Here is an 18224-nt window from a genome sequence, read left to right as displayed (position 1 = left end):
CTTAAGGTGGTACTCTCATCTCCAAGAATTTTAGATAGTACCTAAATAGATATCTTAAGTTTTCTAAAATCTTGGATATTCTAAATAGCCTAAGTCTCATGTATAAGGGATGTTTCTGGACCTTAATGCTCTAATACCAACTGTGACATCCCGACCCTAATACCAAGGTATAAGGCACCAGCCATTGATATCACAAAAAAACGACTAGGAAATTATTATCAAATGTAATGGACTACATCCCTTGAAATGAAATCATGAGTGAAATCATTTTACATGAGACTATTTAAACTATAAAAATTGAAAACAAAAACTTACATTAATATCTACCACCTCAATTCTACCCCAAAGCTAGGGAACTCTCCTCACACCTCCTCTATTGTTCTATTCGGGTTCCTTAACCTGAAAAGAAAGCCTGGATTGGAGTGAGTTCCAGTCAACTCAATAAGAATAGCAGTACTAGTATGTCGCAATTAACATTTTGAAAGTCCTTTTTAATGCGTTTAGTGAAAAACAATTATAATGCAATTCAATCCATTACGAAAACAATTTAACAACACAATCACTTAATGCCATACAATTCTCAATACCATTACCATACAATTCAAAATAAATGAATAAGATAAAAGAACGATTAATGAATTTTTAAAAAATTTATCCAATATAAAGATTTCTTTAAGAAATCTTATTTACTTCTATTTCAATGCTTAGCATCTCTCCTAGATAGAATGCTATCTATATCTAGTTCTTCTATCATATTTTAACATTTGAACAGTACTTCTATATTTATTGTTCACTAAATTATTTTTTCAAGAAATACTGTTTTATAAATTGATAGTTCTGTAATTGTATAATCATTATTGAACTTTTATTTATAGAGAGATTTATTAGTTTTTAACTAACAAAATATTTTTAAGTATTATTGTAGGCACCATTTATGATTTAATTATTTGATAAATATTAACTTTTTAAATTCATTCGTTTGTTAACATAATATATAAATAATTTTATTTATTATCCTTTGTTTGTTTATTATTCAAAAAATCGTATAGAATTCTTGCTTTATAAATACTAATTTAAAGCCTTGTTTACATATGTATCTACTTGTATATACATGTATGCATTCATTAAGTGAACTTTATTTCAAAATTATACAAGTATTATTCAATTAAATAATATGTATAAAACAATTACATTTTGTTATGTAGTCAATGGACAAATATTTTCAACAATCAAATGTTAGAAGTAGAAATGCAATATTACAATACTTTGAAGAAGATTCAATAATATGCTCATCAAATAATATAATTATCAATCAAGAAGAAATTCAAGTAATTCTTCTTTTTTTTCTTGTCTTTAGATTTTATGCATACACGTTATAAGAAGATACAATACTTTAATACTTATCTAACTGACTTCTACTCTTGATCTATTTTTGTAACGATCTCGGAAATTTAAATGAAATATATGTATTAAAAATGTCAAATGCAGAAGCGTAATAAAAATTTTGATTAACATCCCTTACACAATAACCAAAACGTACTCAAAACATGAAATTACAAACTAACTAAGAGAGATAATCGAGATAAGAACTATAAATATAGCTATGGAGTCTTTAGGCGTCCCCTTCGCCGTCTTCCTGCGGAACGGGCTCGGGAACAATGTCTTCCTGATCTGAAATGGTTAAATAAGGAATGAGCTACACCAGCCCAGTAAAGACATCACACTATCTCATCGCCACGGAAGTAAAGGTGGGTAGAAAATAAAAATGACCAATGGAGCATAATTTATAACGAACTCGTTTATTAACATAAAAACCTTTACTGTCCACTTACCTCAGTGAGATTCATGAAAACAACACATAAAAGCAATAACGTTATCATCATCATGAAATCATATAGACTTTATAACATAACACATATCATACCTTTACATTTCAATCATCAGAAAATATATTTCCTCTTTTACCAGCCTACTAGTATCCCTAGGGATCCATAGGGGGTCCCCGCTACACGTGAACCATTAACATTTACAACCTGATTCCAGGGCCGTCCCCATACCCCGTCCGGTATGGGCGCCAAAACCATGAACCTCAATACCCCATCCGGTATGAGGGTGAAACGGGCCGTCCCCATACCCCGTCCGGTATGGGCGCCAAAACACATAAGGTTTTCATACCCCATCCGGTATAAGAGACTACGTTCCCAGTAGGGTTCCCTACGGACCCGGTCCATCCACCATCTCCCAGGATATCTAGTCAGACTGTCCACATTTTCTATTTATCAATTTACATAATATTTTTGCCTTTTTCCTTGATCTCAACCATCCAATCATACACAAACATGTAAACTAGTCCTCGACACCAAATAAGACAACACAGTATCGGGTTAAGCATAATACCAACCATAATAAAACAAACCATGATTCATGCATACGAGACCATAATATAATTACATCAAACATCATGCTACATTTAATAATAGAAATTAAATCAAACAATAACAGACCAACACAGTATCAGATTCGGGCTACATTGGCAACCTTAATCAATTATACATCTATAAAGTCACACAATACAGTTTAATTATTTATTTAGCTTTAATACCGTGACAGAAAATAGGGTGAGAGGTCCTTACTTGTTTCGGGGTCTGAATACGGCTCTACAGTGTGCCTACAGGCTGTCCCTAATTTTCCTGAATTTTTTTCGAAAAACTGAAACGCACTACCGGTACTTGCACGTGTCCCAAAAAAATCTCAAATTAGACTTGGAGCCCATTTCGGCCAATATCGCAATTCCGGCACGACGGCTCCGCCGTGCTCCGGCGACGATTCGCCTCGGGTTGGCCATTTTTGGCCAAATTTGGCCACACTTGCATCGATCCCTGTGATAAAACAACCCTAGGGCCCTCGGTGGGCCAAAAAATCACGAAAAACCGAAACTTACCGGCGGCGGTGCTCTCGGGTGCGGCGGCTCCTCCGGCGTGAGTTGCGTTTTGATGTTTGGCTCCGATCAACCTGTAGAGAAAAGAACGGTGATCACAGTGGTATAAAAATTGCATCGAATAGAGGCCAGGAAGGGCCTCATCGGAGGCAAAAACCGAGGAGGAGCGCAGCGGCGCCGCTGGGCTTCGGCTGGATTTTTTCGGCCGTTTGGCCGGTGGTTTGGTTCCGATTTGGCCATAGGCGGACTCAGCATCGAAAAATGAGCAAGGAGGAGAAAACTTTACCTCGATCGGCGGTCAGAAACTTCCCTGGTGCTGCGGCCGGCTCCTCCGGCGTCTGGTTCTTCTTCTCCGGTGAGGCACTGGCGGCTAGGGTTTTTGTGGTCGGTGTGGGTGGGGTTATTTATACCCTTTGCCTTTTAATCTCAACCGTCCATCAAGATTAAATCTGGACCGTTCGATCGCGATTTAATTGGGATTAAATCTGGACCGTTCATCGCGATACAATCTGGGCCGTCCGTGCGCACGTTTGATCTGGGTCGTCCGTGCGCACGTTTGATCTGGGCCGTCCGTGTGCGCGGGAACAGATCTGGGCCGTCCGATCGCGCGCACGCGGATCGCCCACGTGGCTCATCCCCTGGTCAGCATTTCCTTACCACGCGGCGCGTCCTGGTTGGCCGGGGCTGCTGACCGGGCCGCTGACGTGGCTGCTGACGTGGCACAATTTTTCTAAATTGCGTTTTGACCCCCGGTTTCTGATTTCTTTTCAAAAACACCCCCAAAATCTAAATTTTCACCCCTTTTTCCCAAAATCAATTTCAATTAAATCTAAATAATATTTTTACCCAATTTTATCATTATTATTATTTTTATTTTTATTAAATTAAATCAAATTAAATTAAATTAAATAAAAATCAAATAAAATTCTAATAATTAAAAAATAAAATAAATAAAATAAATAAAAAATAATAATAATACACTTGGGGTGTTACAACTCTCCCCCCTTAAAGAAATTTGGTCCCCCAAATTTGCCTCTTACTCTTGGTCGAACAAATGGGGATACTGGGCTCTAAATTCTGATTCTAGCTCCTAAGTAGCCTCCCTGGGCGTGTGGTTCTGCCACACGACCTTTACAAATGATATTTCCCGGTTGCGGAGTATTCTGCTCATTCGGTCCGTGATACCGACTGGTACTTCTTCATAAGACAAGTCCTCTTGGAGTGGAAGCGGTTCATGAGCCAAGACATGAGAAGGGTCCGGGTTGTACTTACATAGCATGGATACGTGGAACACGTTGTGAACTCTGGAGAGCTCTGGAGGCAGTGCTAGTCTGTAGGCAGTAGTACCAATCCTGTTTAAGATTTCAAAGGGTCCAATATATCGGGGGTTTAATTTTCCCCTCCTACCGAACCTACTAATTTCTTTGAAATGAGTGACCTTAAGAAACACCTGGTCGCCTTTCTCAAACGCTAGGTCTCTCCTCCGGATATCTGCATAACTTTTCTGCCTACTCTGAGCTGTCTGAATGTTCTTCTTGATTTTAACTATCTTGGACGTGGTCTCCTCTACCAACTCTGGGCCGAACAATCTTCTATCGCCCACTTCCTCCCAGCAAATCGGTGATCTACACGGGCGCCCATATAACGCCTCATATGGAGCCATGCCGATGCTTGTTTGGTAGCTGTTGTTGTAGGCAAACTCTATCAGGGGCAGATGATCGTCTCAATGGCCCTTGGAGTCAAGGACACAAGCTCAGAGCATATCCTCAAGTGTACGAATTGTCCTTTCTGATTGTCCATCAGTCTGGGGATGGAAAGCAGTACTAAGAGACAGCTTTGTTTCCATAGCTTACTGGAAGCTACTCCAAAACCGAGAAGTGAACCTGGGATCCCTGTCGGACACTACTGTCACTGGAACCCCATGCAATCTGACTATCTCCCAGATATACATCCTTGCCAACTTGTCCAATGAATCGGTCATCCTGATGGCTAGGAAGTGGGAAGACTTGGTAAGTCAGTCAACGATTACCCATATGGCATCGTATCCTGAACGTGCCTTGGGTAGCTCCGATACGAAGTTCATGGTGATATGTTCCCACTTCCACTCCAGGATCGGTAAAGGCTGAACTAACCCACCTGGGCGCTGATGCTCTGTCTTGACCTGCTTACATACCAAGCATTTAGATAGAAAGTCGGCTATGTCTCTCTTCATCCCATGCCACCAAAACCGGGGTCGCATGCTTTGGTACATTTTGGTACTTCCTGGATGCATGGCAAACTTCGAGCTATGGGACTCCATCATGATGTCCCTTTTTAACTCACTGTCATCTGGGACACAGACCCTGTCTTGGAAACGAAGTAATCCATCGGCAGAGATTCAGAATTCTGAGCTCCCTCCCTGTTCTGCATCCTTCCTGCGGGCTACCAGGGCACGGTCAACTGTCTGGGCTTCCCTTATTCTCTGGATTAACTCGGGCTGGACTGTCAGGCGGCCCAAACATGTTACTCTCCTCAGATCATGAAGTCGAACCTGTTGCGTGGCCCCAATTGGTCTGCATTATGAAACCATCAAATGAGCTAAGATACCTGCACTTTTCCTGCTGAGGGCATCTGCTACCACGGTGCCCTTACCCGGATGGTATAAAATGTCACAATCATAGTCCTTAAGGAGTTTCATCCACCTTCTTTGACGCATGTTGAGATCCTTCTGAGTGAATATGTGTTTCAAACTCTTGTGATCGGTATAGATCTGAAAGGTCTCTCCGTACAAATAATGGCGCCAGGTTTTCAAGGCATGAATGATTGCGGCAAGCTCCAAGTCATGGGTGGGATAGTTCTTCTCATGATTCTTTAACTGTCTGGACCTGTATGCTATAACCTTTCCATGCTGCATCAGGACACAACCCAGGCCTAGATAGGAGGTATCACTATAAACTGTATATCCTCCCGATCCACTCGGTAAAGCCAGCACGGGTGCAGTGGTCAGCCGCTTCTTTAATTCTGAAAAACTTCTTTCGCAGTCTTCATTCTACTCAAACTTGGCATTCTTCTTTGTGAGTCGGGTTAGAGGAGCTGCTAGACTGGAGAATCCTTCAACGAACCTGCAGTAATAACCTGTCATTCCCAGGAAGCTACGGATTTTCTTAATTGATGTCAGCTTCTCCCAGCCAAGTACCGCTTCAACCTTTTCGGGATTCACTGATACCCCTTCCTTCGATATGATGTGTCCTAGGAAGGCGGTCTGCTCAAGCCAGAATCCACACTTACTCAACTTCGCATATAACCTCGTGTTTCTGAGGACCTGCAAAACTTGGGCCAGATGGTGAGCATGTTCTTCTCTACTTTTTGAGTAGACTAAGATATCATCGATGAACACGATGACAAATTGATCCAAGAACTATCTGAAGACCCTGTTCATCAGGTCCATAAAGATTGTCGGGGCATTGGTTAGCCCGAAAGGCATGACCAGGAACTCATAGTGTCCGTACCTGGTTCGGAAGGCCGTCATGGGGATGTCTTCTGTTCTTATCTTCACCTGATGGTAACCTGATCGTAGGTCTATTTTAGAGAATACCTGTGCACCCTGCAGCTGATCAAAGAGGTCATCAATCCGAGGAAGGGGATACTTGTTTTTGATCGTGACCTTGTTCAATCCTCTGTAATCAATGCACAGTCTCAACGTTCCATCTCCCTTCCTTGCAAAAGTGACTCCAGCACCCCAAGGGGACACACTGTGTCTAATAAAACCACTGTCATGCAATTCAGTGATCTGTTTCCTCAGCTCTTCCATCTCAATGCGGCTCATATGATAAGGAGCAACCGAAATGGGCTGGGTACCTGGCTGTAGGTCTATAGTGAACTCGACTTCTCTATCCACTGGCAGATCGGGCAGTTCGTCCGAAAATACATCTGGAAAGTCCCGGACTACCAGAATCTCTTGAACACAAATTTCCTTCTTGGACGTGCCTAGTCAGAGAAAACAACAAGATTAAGGCACTAGAAGTTAAGAAAACTTGCCATCAAGGAATACATACTGAATAATTTTATTAATTTGTAAATGGCTCCTCGTTAGGAGGATTAAATACAACTTTCTTGTTAAAGCAATCTATGGTGGCGTGATACGCCGCTAGCCAATCCATTCCTAAGATTACATCAAAATTCCCCGTGTCTAACCCTGTCAGGTTTACTCTCAGTTTCCTATTTGCTATCTCTACAGCACAAGCCCTATAGATAGCTTCCCCTAGTAGTGTTTCACCCCCGGCAGTAGACATAAACAACAATGATTCAAGTTTATCAGGTGATACATTAATTTTGAAAGCAAAAGCATGTGAAACAAAAGAGTGTGATGCACCAGTGTCAAATAAAACATGAGCAATATGGTCACAGATAGTATACATACCCTGTACTACATCCGGGTCAGCGTCGGTATCCTGCTGGGTAAGGTTGTAAGCTCTGCCCTGGATATGAGGCCTCCCTTGATTCTGGTTCCTCGGGCATTCTCTAGCATAATGCTGGGCACTGCCACAAATACGACAAGTGTTGTTGAGGCGGTAGCAGGGTCGGTCCCCGTGATCTCTGTCGCAGTGGTGATAGATCTTCCCACGTGCTGCCCCTGGAGCCTGAGGAGGGGCCTGGATGGCTGGTCTAGGCCTCTTATTTGGTTGGGCAGGCGCAGTAGGTGCTGGCCTGCGGAATGGAGCTGAGGGTCGTGAACTCCCTCCTAGCTGTGGACGGGTGCTGAAGCTTCTTTCTACGATCTGTGCCTTTGCTAGGACTGCTGAATATGTCTTGAGCTCCAGTACTACCAGGTGTTGCCTGATCTCTGGGCGGAGACCTGACTGGAATCTCCTAGCCTTTCGGCCCTCATCCATCAAGGAGTATCGGTCCAGCTCTAGGAACTTACAAGCATACTCTGATACTGTCATGTTTTCCTGAACCAGTTGAACAAACTCTGTTTCCTTTAGGTGTCGGATGTGCTCAGGGAGATACTTCGCATGGAAGGCCACTAGGAACTGCTCCCAAGTGGCTGGTGTAGGCAGGGTGGTCTGCTTGAGCTCCAACCAACATCCTGCTTCCCCTACCAACATAAAGGAAGCAAGGGCAGCTCTCTGCTCAGGAACTACTCCCAAGATCCTGAAAGCTCTCTCAGTCTCCGCCAGCCAGTACTGGGCCTCTTCAAAAGAGGATCCCCCTGCAAAGGTGGAAGGGTTCAGTCTCCTGTACCTCTTTATGTAGTCCGGGTCGATCAAGGAAGGAGCGGGGTCCCGTGGAGGAGGGACTGGACCCAGTTGGGGATAGACTGTGGGGCCCTGTGGTGGCACCTGCTGAAATGGTGGAGGCACCGGATTGTACTGTGGCGATGCCGGGCAGTACGGTGGTTGGAGCACCGGTTCATACTGCGGCGGTGGTACTGTGGTGGAGCAGGCTCGTGCCGGGGTGGCTCGGGATCCGCTTGCTGTAGCAGTGGCTCAACCTGTGGTAGTGGGGGAGGTTCAGGTAACTCCCTTCTCCCCTCTCGATCTTGCTGGGCGGCCATGATCCTTTCCAGTATCTCAAATATTCTGTCCACATCTTCTCGAAGGGAATCATCCTGGGCTGCTTGGTTTAGTGGGGGTCTTCCTCTCCTCATCTCTCTGCACCTGCATTTCATAAGGAATGGTTGAGTAACGGTTTATCGGAGAATATTTCTCTAAGCATTATTGTGTAAGGGATGGGTCTGAGGAACGCGGCTCTGATACCAACTGTAACGATCCCGAAAATTTAAATGAAATATATGTATTAAAAATGTCAAATGCGGAAGCGTAATAAAAATTTTGATTAATATCCCTTACACAATAACCAAAACGTACTCAAAATATGAAATTACAAACTAACTAAGAGAGATAATCGAGATAAGAACTATAAATATAGCTATGGAGTCTTTAGGCATCCCCTTCGCCGTCTTCCTGCGGAACGGGCTCGGGAACGATGTCTTCTTGATCTGAAATGGTTAAATAAGGAATGAGCTACACCAGCCCAGTAAAGACATCACACTATCTCATCGCCACGGAAGTAAAGGTGGGTAGAAAACAAAAATGACCAATGGAGCATAATTTATAACGAACTCGTTTATTAACATAAAAACCTTTACTGTCCACTTACCTCGGTGAGATTCATGAAAACAACATATGAAAGCAATAACGTTATCATCATCATGAAATCATATAGACTTTATAACATAACACATATCATACATTTACATTTCAATCATCAGAAAATATATTTCCTCTTTTACCAGCCTACTAGTATCCCTAGGGATCCATAGGGGGTCCCCGCTACACGTGAACCACTAACATTTACAACCTGATTCCAGGGCCGTCCCCATACCCCGTCCGGTATGGGCGCCAAAACCATGAACCTCAATACCCCATCCGGTATGAGGGTGAAACGGGCCGTCCCCATACCCCGTCCGGTATGGGTGTCAAAACACATAAGGTCTCCATATCCCGTCTGGTATGAGAGACTACGTTCCCGGTAGGGTTCCCTACGGACCCGGTCCGTCCACCATCTCCCAGGATATCTAGTCAGACTGTCCACATTTTTTATTTATCAATTCATATAACTTTTTTGTCTTTTTCCTTTGGTCTCAACCATCCAATCATACACAAACATGTAAACTAGTCATCGACACCAAATAAGACAACACAGTATCGGGTTAAGCATAATACCAACCATAATAAAACAAACCATGATTCATGCATACGAGAACATAATATAATTACATCAAACATCATGCTGCATTTAATAATGGAAATTAAATCAAACAATAACAGACCAACACAGTATCAGATTTGGGCTCCATTGGCAACCTTAATCAATTATACATCTATAAAGTCACATTGTACATTTTAATTATTTATTTAGCTTTAATACCGTGATAGAAAATAGGGTGAGGGGTCCTTACTTATTTTGGGGTCTGAATACGGCTCTACAGTGCGCCTACAGGCTGTCCCTAATTTTCCTGAATTTTTCTTGAAAAACTAAAATGCACTACCGGTACCTGCACGTGTCCCAAAAAAATTCCAAATCAGACCTGGAGCCCCTTTCGGCCAATATCGCAATTCCGGCACGGCGGCTCCGCCGTGCTCCGGTGATGGCACTGCCGCTTGCGGCGGTGATTCGCCTCAGGTTGGCTATTTTCAGCCGAATTCGGCCACACTTGCATCGGTCCCTGCGATAAAACAACCCTAGGGCCCTCGGTGGGCCAAAAAATCACGAAAAACTGAAACTTACCGGTGGCGGTGCTCTCGGGTGCAGCGGCTCCTCCGGCGTGAGTTGCGTTTTGATGTTTGGCTCCGATCAACCTGTAAAGAAAAGAACGGTGATCACAGTGGTATAAAAATTGCATCGAACGGAGGCTGGGAAGGGCCTCATTAGAGGCAAAAATCGAGGAGGGACGCGGCGGCGCCGCTGGGCTTCGGCTGGGTTTTTCTGGCTGTTTGGCCGGTGGTTTGGCTCCGATTTGGCCATAGGCGGACTCAGTATCGAAAAACAGCAAGGGGGAGAAAATTTACCTCGATCGGCGGTCGGAAACTTCCCCGGTGCGGCGGCGGGTGGCGGCAGCCGGCTCCTCCGGCGTCTAGTTCTTCTTTTTCGGCGAGACACTGGCGGCTAGGGTTTTTGTAGTCAGGTGTGGGTGGGATTTTTTATACCCTTTGCCTTTTAATCTCAACCGTCTATCAAGATTAAATCTGGGCCGTTCGATCGCGATTTAATTGAGATTAAATCTGGGCCGTTCATCGCGATGCAATCTGGGCCGTCCGTGCGCGTGAATCTGGACCGTCTGTGCGCATGTTTGATATGGGCCATCCGTGTGCGCGGGAACGGATATGGGTCGTCCGATCGCGCGCATGCGGATCGCCCACGTGGCCCGTCCCCTGGTCAGCGTTTCCTTGCCACGCGGCGCGTCCTGGTTGGTCGGGGCTGCTGACCGGGTCGCTGACGTGGCTGCTGACGTAGTGCTGACGTGGCACAATTTTTCTAAATTGCGTTTTGACCCCCGGTTTCCGATTTTCTTTTCAAAAACACCAACAGAATCCAAATTTTCACCTTTTTTTCCCAAAATCAATTTCAATTAAATCTAAATAATATTTTTACCTAATTTTATCATTATTATTATTTTTATTTTTATTAAATTAAATCAATTTAAATTAAATTAAATTAAAATCAAATAAAATTCCAATAATTACAAAATAAAATAAATAAATAAAAATAATAATACACTTGGGGTGTTACAATTTTAATGCAGAAAGTTACGTAAGTCAAATTATCTTAAGGATACAATTGAAAGCACAAAAACTTTTTTAAATTAATGATCTTTGTGTATATTAGCTTAGGAAAGAAAAAGTGTTCCATTAACAAGCTAAAGAATCACCCTAGATCTAGAGGAAAAAAATATGTAAGGCACTATCTCTAACTCTTAAACCTTCAACCACAAGATTGAAAAGAAATAGACATTTGATCCCCCATTATAGTGTCTCTTTTCTTGAAAAACTTATTAATAAGAGAACAATTTACAATTAAAATAGAGAAATAAAAGCATTCAATGCATAATTTAACAAATTCATTTTAATTAAATCTAATTCTTTCTTATATGGATTGTAAGACAGGCTAATTGATTGAAAAAATTTTTGAAAGTAAATTTTAAAAAGGACATCTCTTGACCTTTTTCTTTAATAATCAATTCAATTAACTTATTTTCTATTGGAAGAGAATTTAAAAGTTTTATGCTATTCTTAAATGCAAACTAGGAGTGGCTAATTATTCCATCCATAATTTATATCAAGCATTATATGCATTAGCACTTTCACTAAAAAAATTTAAATCTCCAATATCAAATAAATTGGTGTAAAATGCTAAATTAATGATAAATTATCATCCTTCAAAATAAAAAAAGATAAAGAAATCAATCTTGAAAAAAAATTGTTCGATATAAAGAATTTCCAAATAAATTATTACCTATATGTTAATTCCTTGATAAACATATATCTAAACAATCTTGATCTAACTTTTTTTTTAATCATATTTTACCATTTAAGCAATATTTCTAGTACATTTCCAATAAACTCTCAAGGGATATTTTCTTATACTAATAATTCTGTATTTTCAAAATGAAGATTGAGAATTTTATTTATTGAAGCTTATCAAATTTTAACCTAGAATTTTTGTTTTTCAATTATTATTATAGGCACCACTTACCATGTACTTTTATTTGCTAAGTATTAACTGTTTATAGTTGAATAATTTATTTGTTAACATAAAGTTAACTAGATATACAACTTTATTTATTGTCCCTTATTCTTGTTCATTAAAAATATTTTTCTCCCCATTTACATTATATATGAACAGTTCATGCAAAGCCTTGTCTTTAAAATGTTCACAGTTTCGTATGCATGTCTGACCTAATTAAGTGAATTTTATTTAAAATTTATGCGCATATCATCTGATTACCTTATGTGTCTAAAAAATTTCTTTTGTTATACAATCAATGCACATAAATGTCCAACAGTCAGAGACTATAGATAATAATAAAATACTACAATATTATGAAGTAGAATTCATGATGTCAAACCCTATAAGTTATTCTCAAGAAGAAACTCAAGTGATTATTCCATTCTTTCTTCCTTTAGAATATGCTTTATTTCTCTATTTAAATTATATATAAATATACTTCCTTTGTGAGTAATATACATAACCTCATCTTCTTCATGTGCTCATTTATGTGTGCAAGCACACATTAATTAAATGAATTTTATTTCAAATTTATATATGTACTATTTGATTAACTAACTATAAAAATAAAAAAATTTCCTCTAAATCAATAAATAAACATATTCAACAACTAGAGACTATAAATACAAATAAAACACTGTATTACTTTGAAGTAGATTCCATTTAAAGCTCATTAAATAGTAAAATTCATGTTTAAGAGAAAATTCAAGTGATTTTCATTTTCTTCTAACATTTAGAATATATTCATATATAGTTTAAAGAAGATATGATCGTTTAACAATTAATCTAATTAGTTTCTATATCTATCAACTCTTGATCTGCCTCAATTCTCATAAAATATTTTTAGAAAAATTGATCTTATGGTCTAATATCGGTAGAAAGTACCTAGACTCCCTCGTAATTCCATTGACCATCCCATATTAGGCTAAAGGAAAAGTTTCATTAACAAAATCAAGAATCATTCTAGAATTAATAGCCATTGCTCTTATTCCAAAAAATTAACTATAACTCGAATATCTTCTTCTAAAAGATTGAAAAGAAATAGAGAGATTAATGGGAAATCTTATTCTTCATTGACATCGATTAGAAAAGCTTTCTCAAAGTAAACTTTAAAAGTGTACCTTAAATCTACCTTGTTATGAAATTTACTACCTCATTTTCTATTAAAGGAAAACGTAAAGCATTCTACTTCTCATAGATATAGACTTGGATGATTAGTATGCTACTCATAACACCAAGTATTCTTTCACTAGTTCTTTAAGAAAAATCTAAAAAATGTCTCAATGAAAAAAAAGTTCAAAATCCTTAAATCATGAAAAAATTTCACGTTTTGAATAAATAGCATAACATAATTTTTTAGAAAATTTATTCGATATAAAAAATTCTCTAAGGAAGAGTATTACCTCCATTTTAATGTTTTACTTTGATAGAACTTCTATTTGAACCATATGGATATCTGACACTTTGTCTCTATCATATTTTAACACTTGGATAACATTTTCTATAAATATCATTCACAAAATAGTCTCTTCAGGAATATTATCTTACATATTGAAAGGAATCACTGTTGAAAACTTTATTATAGATGTTTATCAATTTTTTATGCAATGTGTACGAAGGGTAAGGAAAATTATCAATTTTGAACCTAAGAATTCTTTTTTTAATTTTAGCCTATTACCATTTACCACTTACTTTATTGGAAAGTAGTTCAATAATTTGTTAAATAAAATCGTATAGATATATATAATTTTATTTATATCCCTTATTATTTTTTATTATTAAAAGATTTTGTTTACCTATATAAATTGGACACTGATATACTTGCTTTTTACTAGTGTGTAAAATGTTGTTCTTTGCATATGTTTGCTAATGCATGCATATATCAATTAAGTGAGTTTTACTTGAAATTAATTAATCAATCCATGAAAAACCTTTTTTTTCCTCTTGTTGTGCTGTCAATAGACAAACATATCAAACGAGCAAAATTTATTGGTGAAGATGCAATATTGCAAAACTCTAAAACAGAATTCACGGTAAGTTCATCAAACACTAGAATTCATTTTCAAGAAGATATTAGGGCGATAATACTTTTTCTCATATTTGCCTTTAGAATATATTCATATATAGAACTATTATTCCTTATATTATCAAGTCTTAAACACAATAGAATGTTGAAATATTTCTAAAAGAAATGATTATTTGTATTTATATAAAATAGCTTCTATGTAATTTTAATTTATTTTAAAAATTAAATTTATGTATGTTACTTTAATTAATTTCTCTATATACAAATTATGAAATTAATATTGATGAATAGCAGCCATTGCATAGCCATGTGCAATAGTCGGACATTAAAAGTACAAATATGGTGTCAGAGTACCTTGAATATGAATTTGCCACAACATTATTGACTCCTCCAAGAAATTGCATGCAGGAAGAAATTTATAACGTGATTTTTTTCTTTCTACTTATAAGTTCAGAAGATTGAGTATTCTAATATACATATATTTCCTGAACTAAACATAATATATAACCAAAGAGATTTTTATAATCGACACGTTTTAGCTTCTACGATTAAATAATTAAGATAATTATGATATATATTACTTACTTTATTTAATTGTATGCAGTAACTTTTATATGTATACATAATCACATATAGTTGTATATATATATCCACATGTGAGTAATAATTGATATAAATATATAGGTATATATGGTACTTTCATCGCTAGTTTTATGCAACACCTTGTTTATATTTATAGGTTGTGCACAATTGCTCCACAAGTATAAGAAGAAAGGTCCTAATTAGTGCATAGTGAAAAATTTGAAACAATAGTTATAATTTTACATTGAAAAATAAAATATTTATTTAAAATTTTTAATATGTAATAAATTTAATAAGCAGAAAGTAGAGAAATAATATAACACAAATCAAGTATAAATGTTAGATTGTATTATTTGCCACTTGTTGAAATTCTAACACTCCTTTAAATATAGATGATATATAAAACCAATGACATTGAATGTATTTTAAAATAGTAAATATTACAAGGTTGAGCTTGATTGGATTTAAATAACCCCTTTAGGTTTTCTTTAAACTTTAAAATAAATTTCTAGTCCAATAGTTCAATCAATAAACCCATACCCATTATCTTTGTTGGAAATGACATGTATTACTAGTTTATGAAAAGCAGCATGTTATCCAACAAAGTGAAACTTTAATTCTATGTGCTTTATTTATCATGGAACACAATATTATAGAAAACATGTGTTGTGTTGTTAATGGTATCATGTCATTAGACGAGTGATTCAGAAAAATTAACTTTAAGTTCTTCAAGAAGAGATTACAACCAAATTAACTTAGTACAAAATTACTGTTGGTTTCTCTATAAATCCTCAAATTGATCATTTTCAGTTTTAGTTAACACTAAACTAATAAGTATAGGTACAACATAGTTTTAACATCAAACATATCAGTCATGTATAATAGATTAGTCATGACGTATTACATATTGCTTTGGATATGTGACCAATCACTTCATAAGCTTATTTTAATTAATTCAACTTTAATTATTTAGATTTTTTCTAATTAGTTACTCATAATTTTTAAAATAATTATTCTTTTTGGAGTACACGCAGTCAATTCGCGTAGTAAAGACTTATGCAAGTTATATTGAGAATTCAAAGCTCCCTAAGGTTGATCTCATGGATGGCTCATCACCTAGTAAGACAAATTAATTTCTTTACTTTCATTATTACATAAAACTCATTTGTATTATTTATCTGCAGCCTTTTCATGAGAATCCCAATTAACTAAAGGTAACTAAAGATTCAACACTCATTTTCCCTGAGGAAAAGTTAAATGCTGAAAGGTCAAAGTGAAGACAATGATCAATAAGAACTTCATGAGGTAATTTTACTTTCTCTACTAAACAATAGTTTGTATAAATCGTTTTCTCAATGTTATCCAACATGCATGAAGATTTTTGTTCTTTTTTAGAAATTTAAATATATATTTTTATTAATACGAAAACCAACAATACTTACTAATAAATACTGAAGAGAGTAGAGAACTAGGTAAACACATTTACATATTTTGTATTTATTTGTTTACATTTGTGCATTTATTCATAGTTTTTAAAAAACCTGGTAATAAAAATGTTAAATTTGTATAGAGAATATCTTTATGATAAATAAAACATAAAGTTATTATTTTAGTTGTGCTCAAGATTTTGATAGAAGGGTTTTTTAAATTATCACTATATGTATAATATTGTACTATTATAAATATATATACATAAATTATAAGGCTTAGTGGGATTAGATAAAATCATAATTAAAATTACAACACAGGTGGTTATTAAATAATTGTAAATTTTTATATTTAAATTGATTAGATTTATTAAAAATGTAGAACATAGGTATTAATTTTATTAGTGGGCAAAGGGAATTGATTGAAAGAGAGAAAAAAAAAAGAGATGTAAATGGGCTGGGAAAAATATAAAAGTTAATAATTTTTTAGGTTTAGACGAAAAGAATAAAATATAATAAAATATTTTTTTTCTCTAAATCGTAATAAAATATCTTCATCTCTTTATGAAGAGTCCATCCAAGACCGCCACACTCAATTTGCATTATCATTCATTACTTGATTCTTCTCTAGATATACATTTCTCTCTCTCTCTCTATGTGTAACAAATGTTTCATTTGAAAATTAAGAGCCAAAACTTGTTGATTGCGAGATACAACAATATACTAATCCACGTAAAAAAGAATGTGGGGAAAATTAAAACTTAGTATCCAACATCGTCGATCAAGTACAAGCAGTAGTTGGAGTAAGTTTCGAAATATACAAATATAGGAAGGATTTTATGGTTTTTTTTCTTTGGAACTTATCCAAATGCTCCATCTTAAAACAAAAAATGGTAAGGGAATTGAGAGCAAAGGTTCAAGAAAAAAAAAATGAGAAGAAAGCACATGAAGCAGTAGAGGGGATAGATGTTGCACCTAAGGCCGAGCAAACAGTCCCCATTTCTTACAGAAAACTTGTACAAGAAATTGTCCATCTTCTTGAACACACTAAAATGTTGTTTCGACAATCTGTATATATATTTAAATGTATATCAATTTTTTAGATCATAGAGTACTTAATGTGTGTGGGGGGTCTACGGCCACCCAAGAAACGAAACAAGTGTCCAATAGCTAGAAGAGACACAATTTCGTTTACCTTTCTTAAGGATCTTCTATAGATGGCTAATAATGTTAAACTTGTTAATGAAGTTTTTTATCACTTAAATTTCTCATATCATTTTGTAGGTCATACGGGTGTTCTGAAAAGCTTTTAAATGGTTAATTTTCTTGGTGATAGTACACTTTTGAAGATCTTATTTCACCCAAAAATAATCATCATTACATAATTCAGTAAAGAATTGAAAGGTGGACGATTGAAAGACATCATCCTACAACTAAAAGATATGATTTAGTAGGTCTCGTTAATTTTTTTAAGTGAATAAATTGGTTTCTTAGATCATGCATCTATAGTTACCCCAAAATCTTGACAGCATTTACTTGATGTGGGACTATAAAATTTTATACATAGAGAATCACAGGGATTATTCTGATCAATGGTGTAAGTCACTGACTTTCCACTTTGTGTGTTCTACCATACAAGCCAACTCCCAAACCAAGAAAACAAAAAGCAGAAGAAGGGAGCAATTCTAAAGTGTCAACTAGAGAAGGGAGAAGTTCTGTAGTGCCAATAGGAGAAGAGAATACTCTAGTGAGGAAGAAGGTAGGCAGGCCAAGGAAAACTAAGTTGGATGGGGAACAAGGGAGTACCTTAGAATGAAGGAAGGTTGGTAGGCCAAGGAAAGTAGTGGATGCAGATAAAAAGATGACTTTTGTATGTTGCCTTTGAGTATATGTATATATATATATATATTGAAAATGTTAAAGTCATCATTAATTTTCTAATACTAAAATATTATAAATGCATAAAATAGTTCATCAATGT

General features: G+C 36.8%; 1 protein-coding gene across 1 annotated transcript; it reads right to left on the bottom strand.

Moving 5' to 3' along the window:
* Positions 1 to 1352: 1352 nt before the first annotated feature.
* Positions 1353 to 11008, bottom strand: LOC148239991 (uncharacterized). The gene is made up of 2 exons (XM_088211438.1): positions 7338 to 11008; positions 1353 to 1671 (listed from the first exon to the last, which is right to left on the bottom strand). Exons 1-2 carry the CDS (start codon positions 8023 to 8025, stop codon positions 1613 to 1615), a joined length of 747 nt encoding a protein of 248 aa, XP_088067564.1. The 5' UTR covers positions 8026 to 11008; the 3' UTR covers positions 1353 to 1612.
* Positions 11009 to 18224: the final 7216 nt, after the last annotated feature.

This window comes from Carica papaya, chromosome 9 (assembly GCF_054855325.1).
Source record: "Carica papaya isolate Zhongbai chromosome 9, ASM5485532v1, whole genome shotgun sequence".
Taxonomy (NCBI): Eukaryota; Viridiplantae; Streptophyta; class Magnoliopsida; order Brassicales; family Caricaceae; genus Carica; species Carica papaya.
The sequence above is the reverse complement of the archived record's forward strand: the minus strand, read 5'-3'. Positions and strand labels throughout refer to the sequence as shown.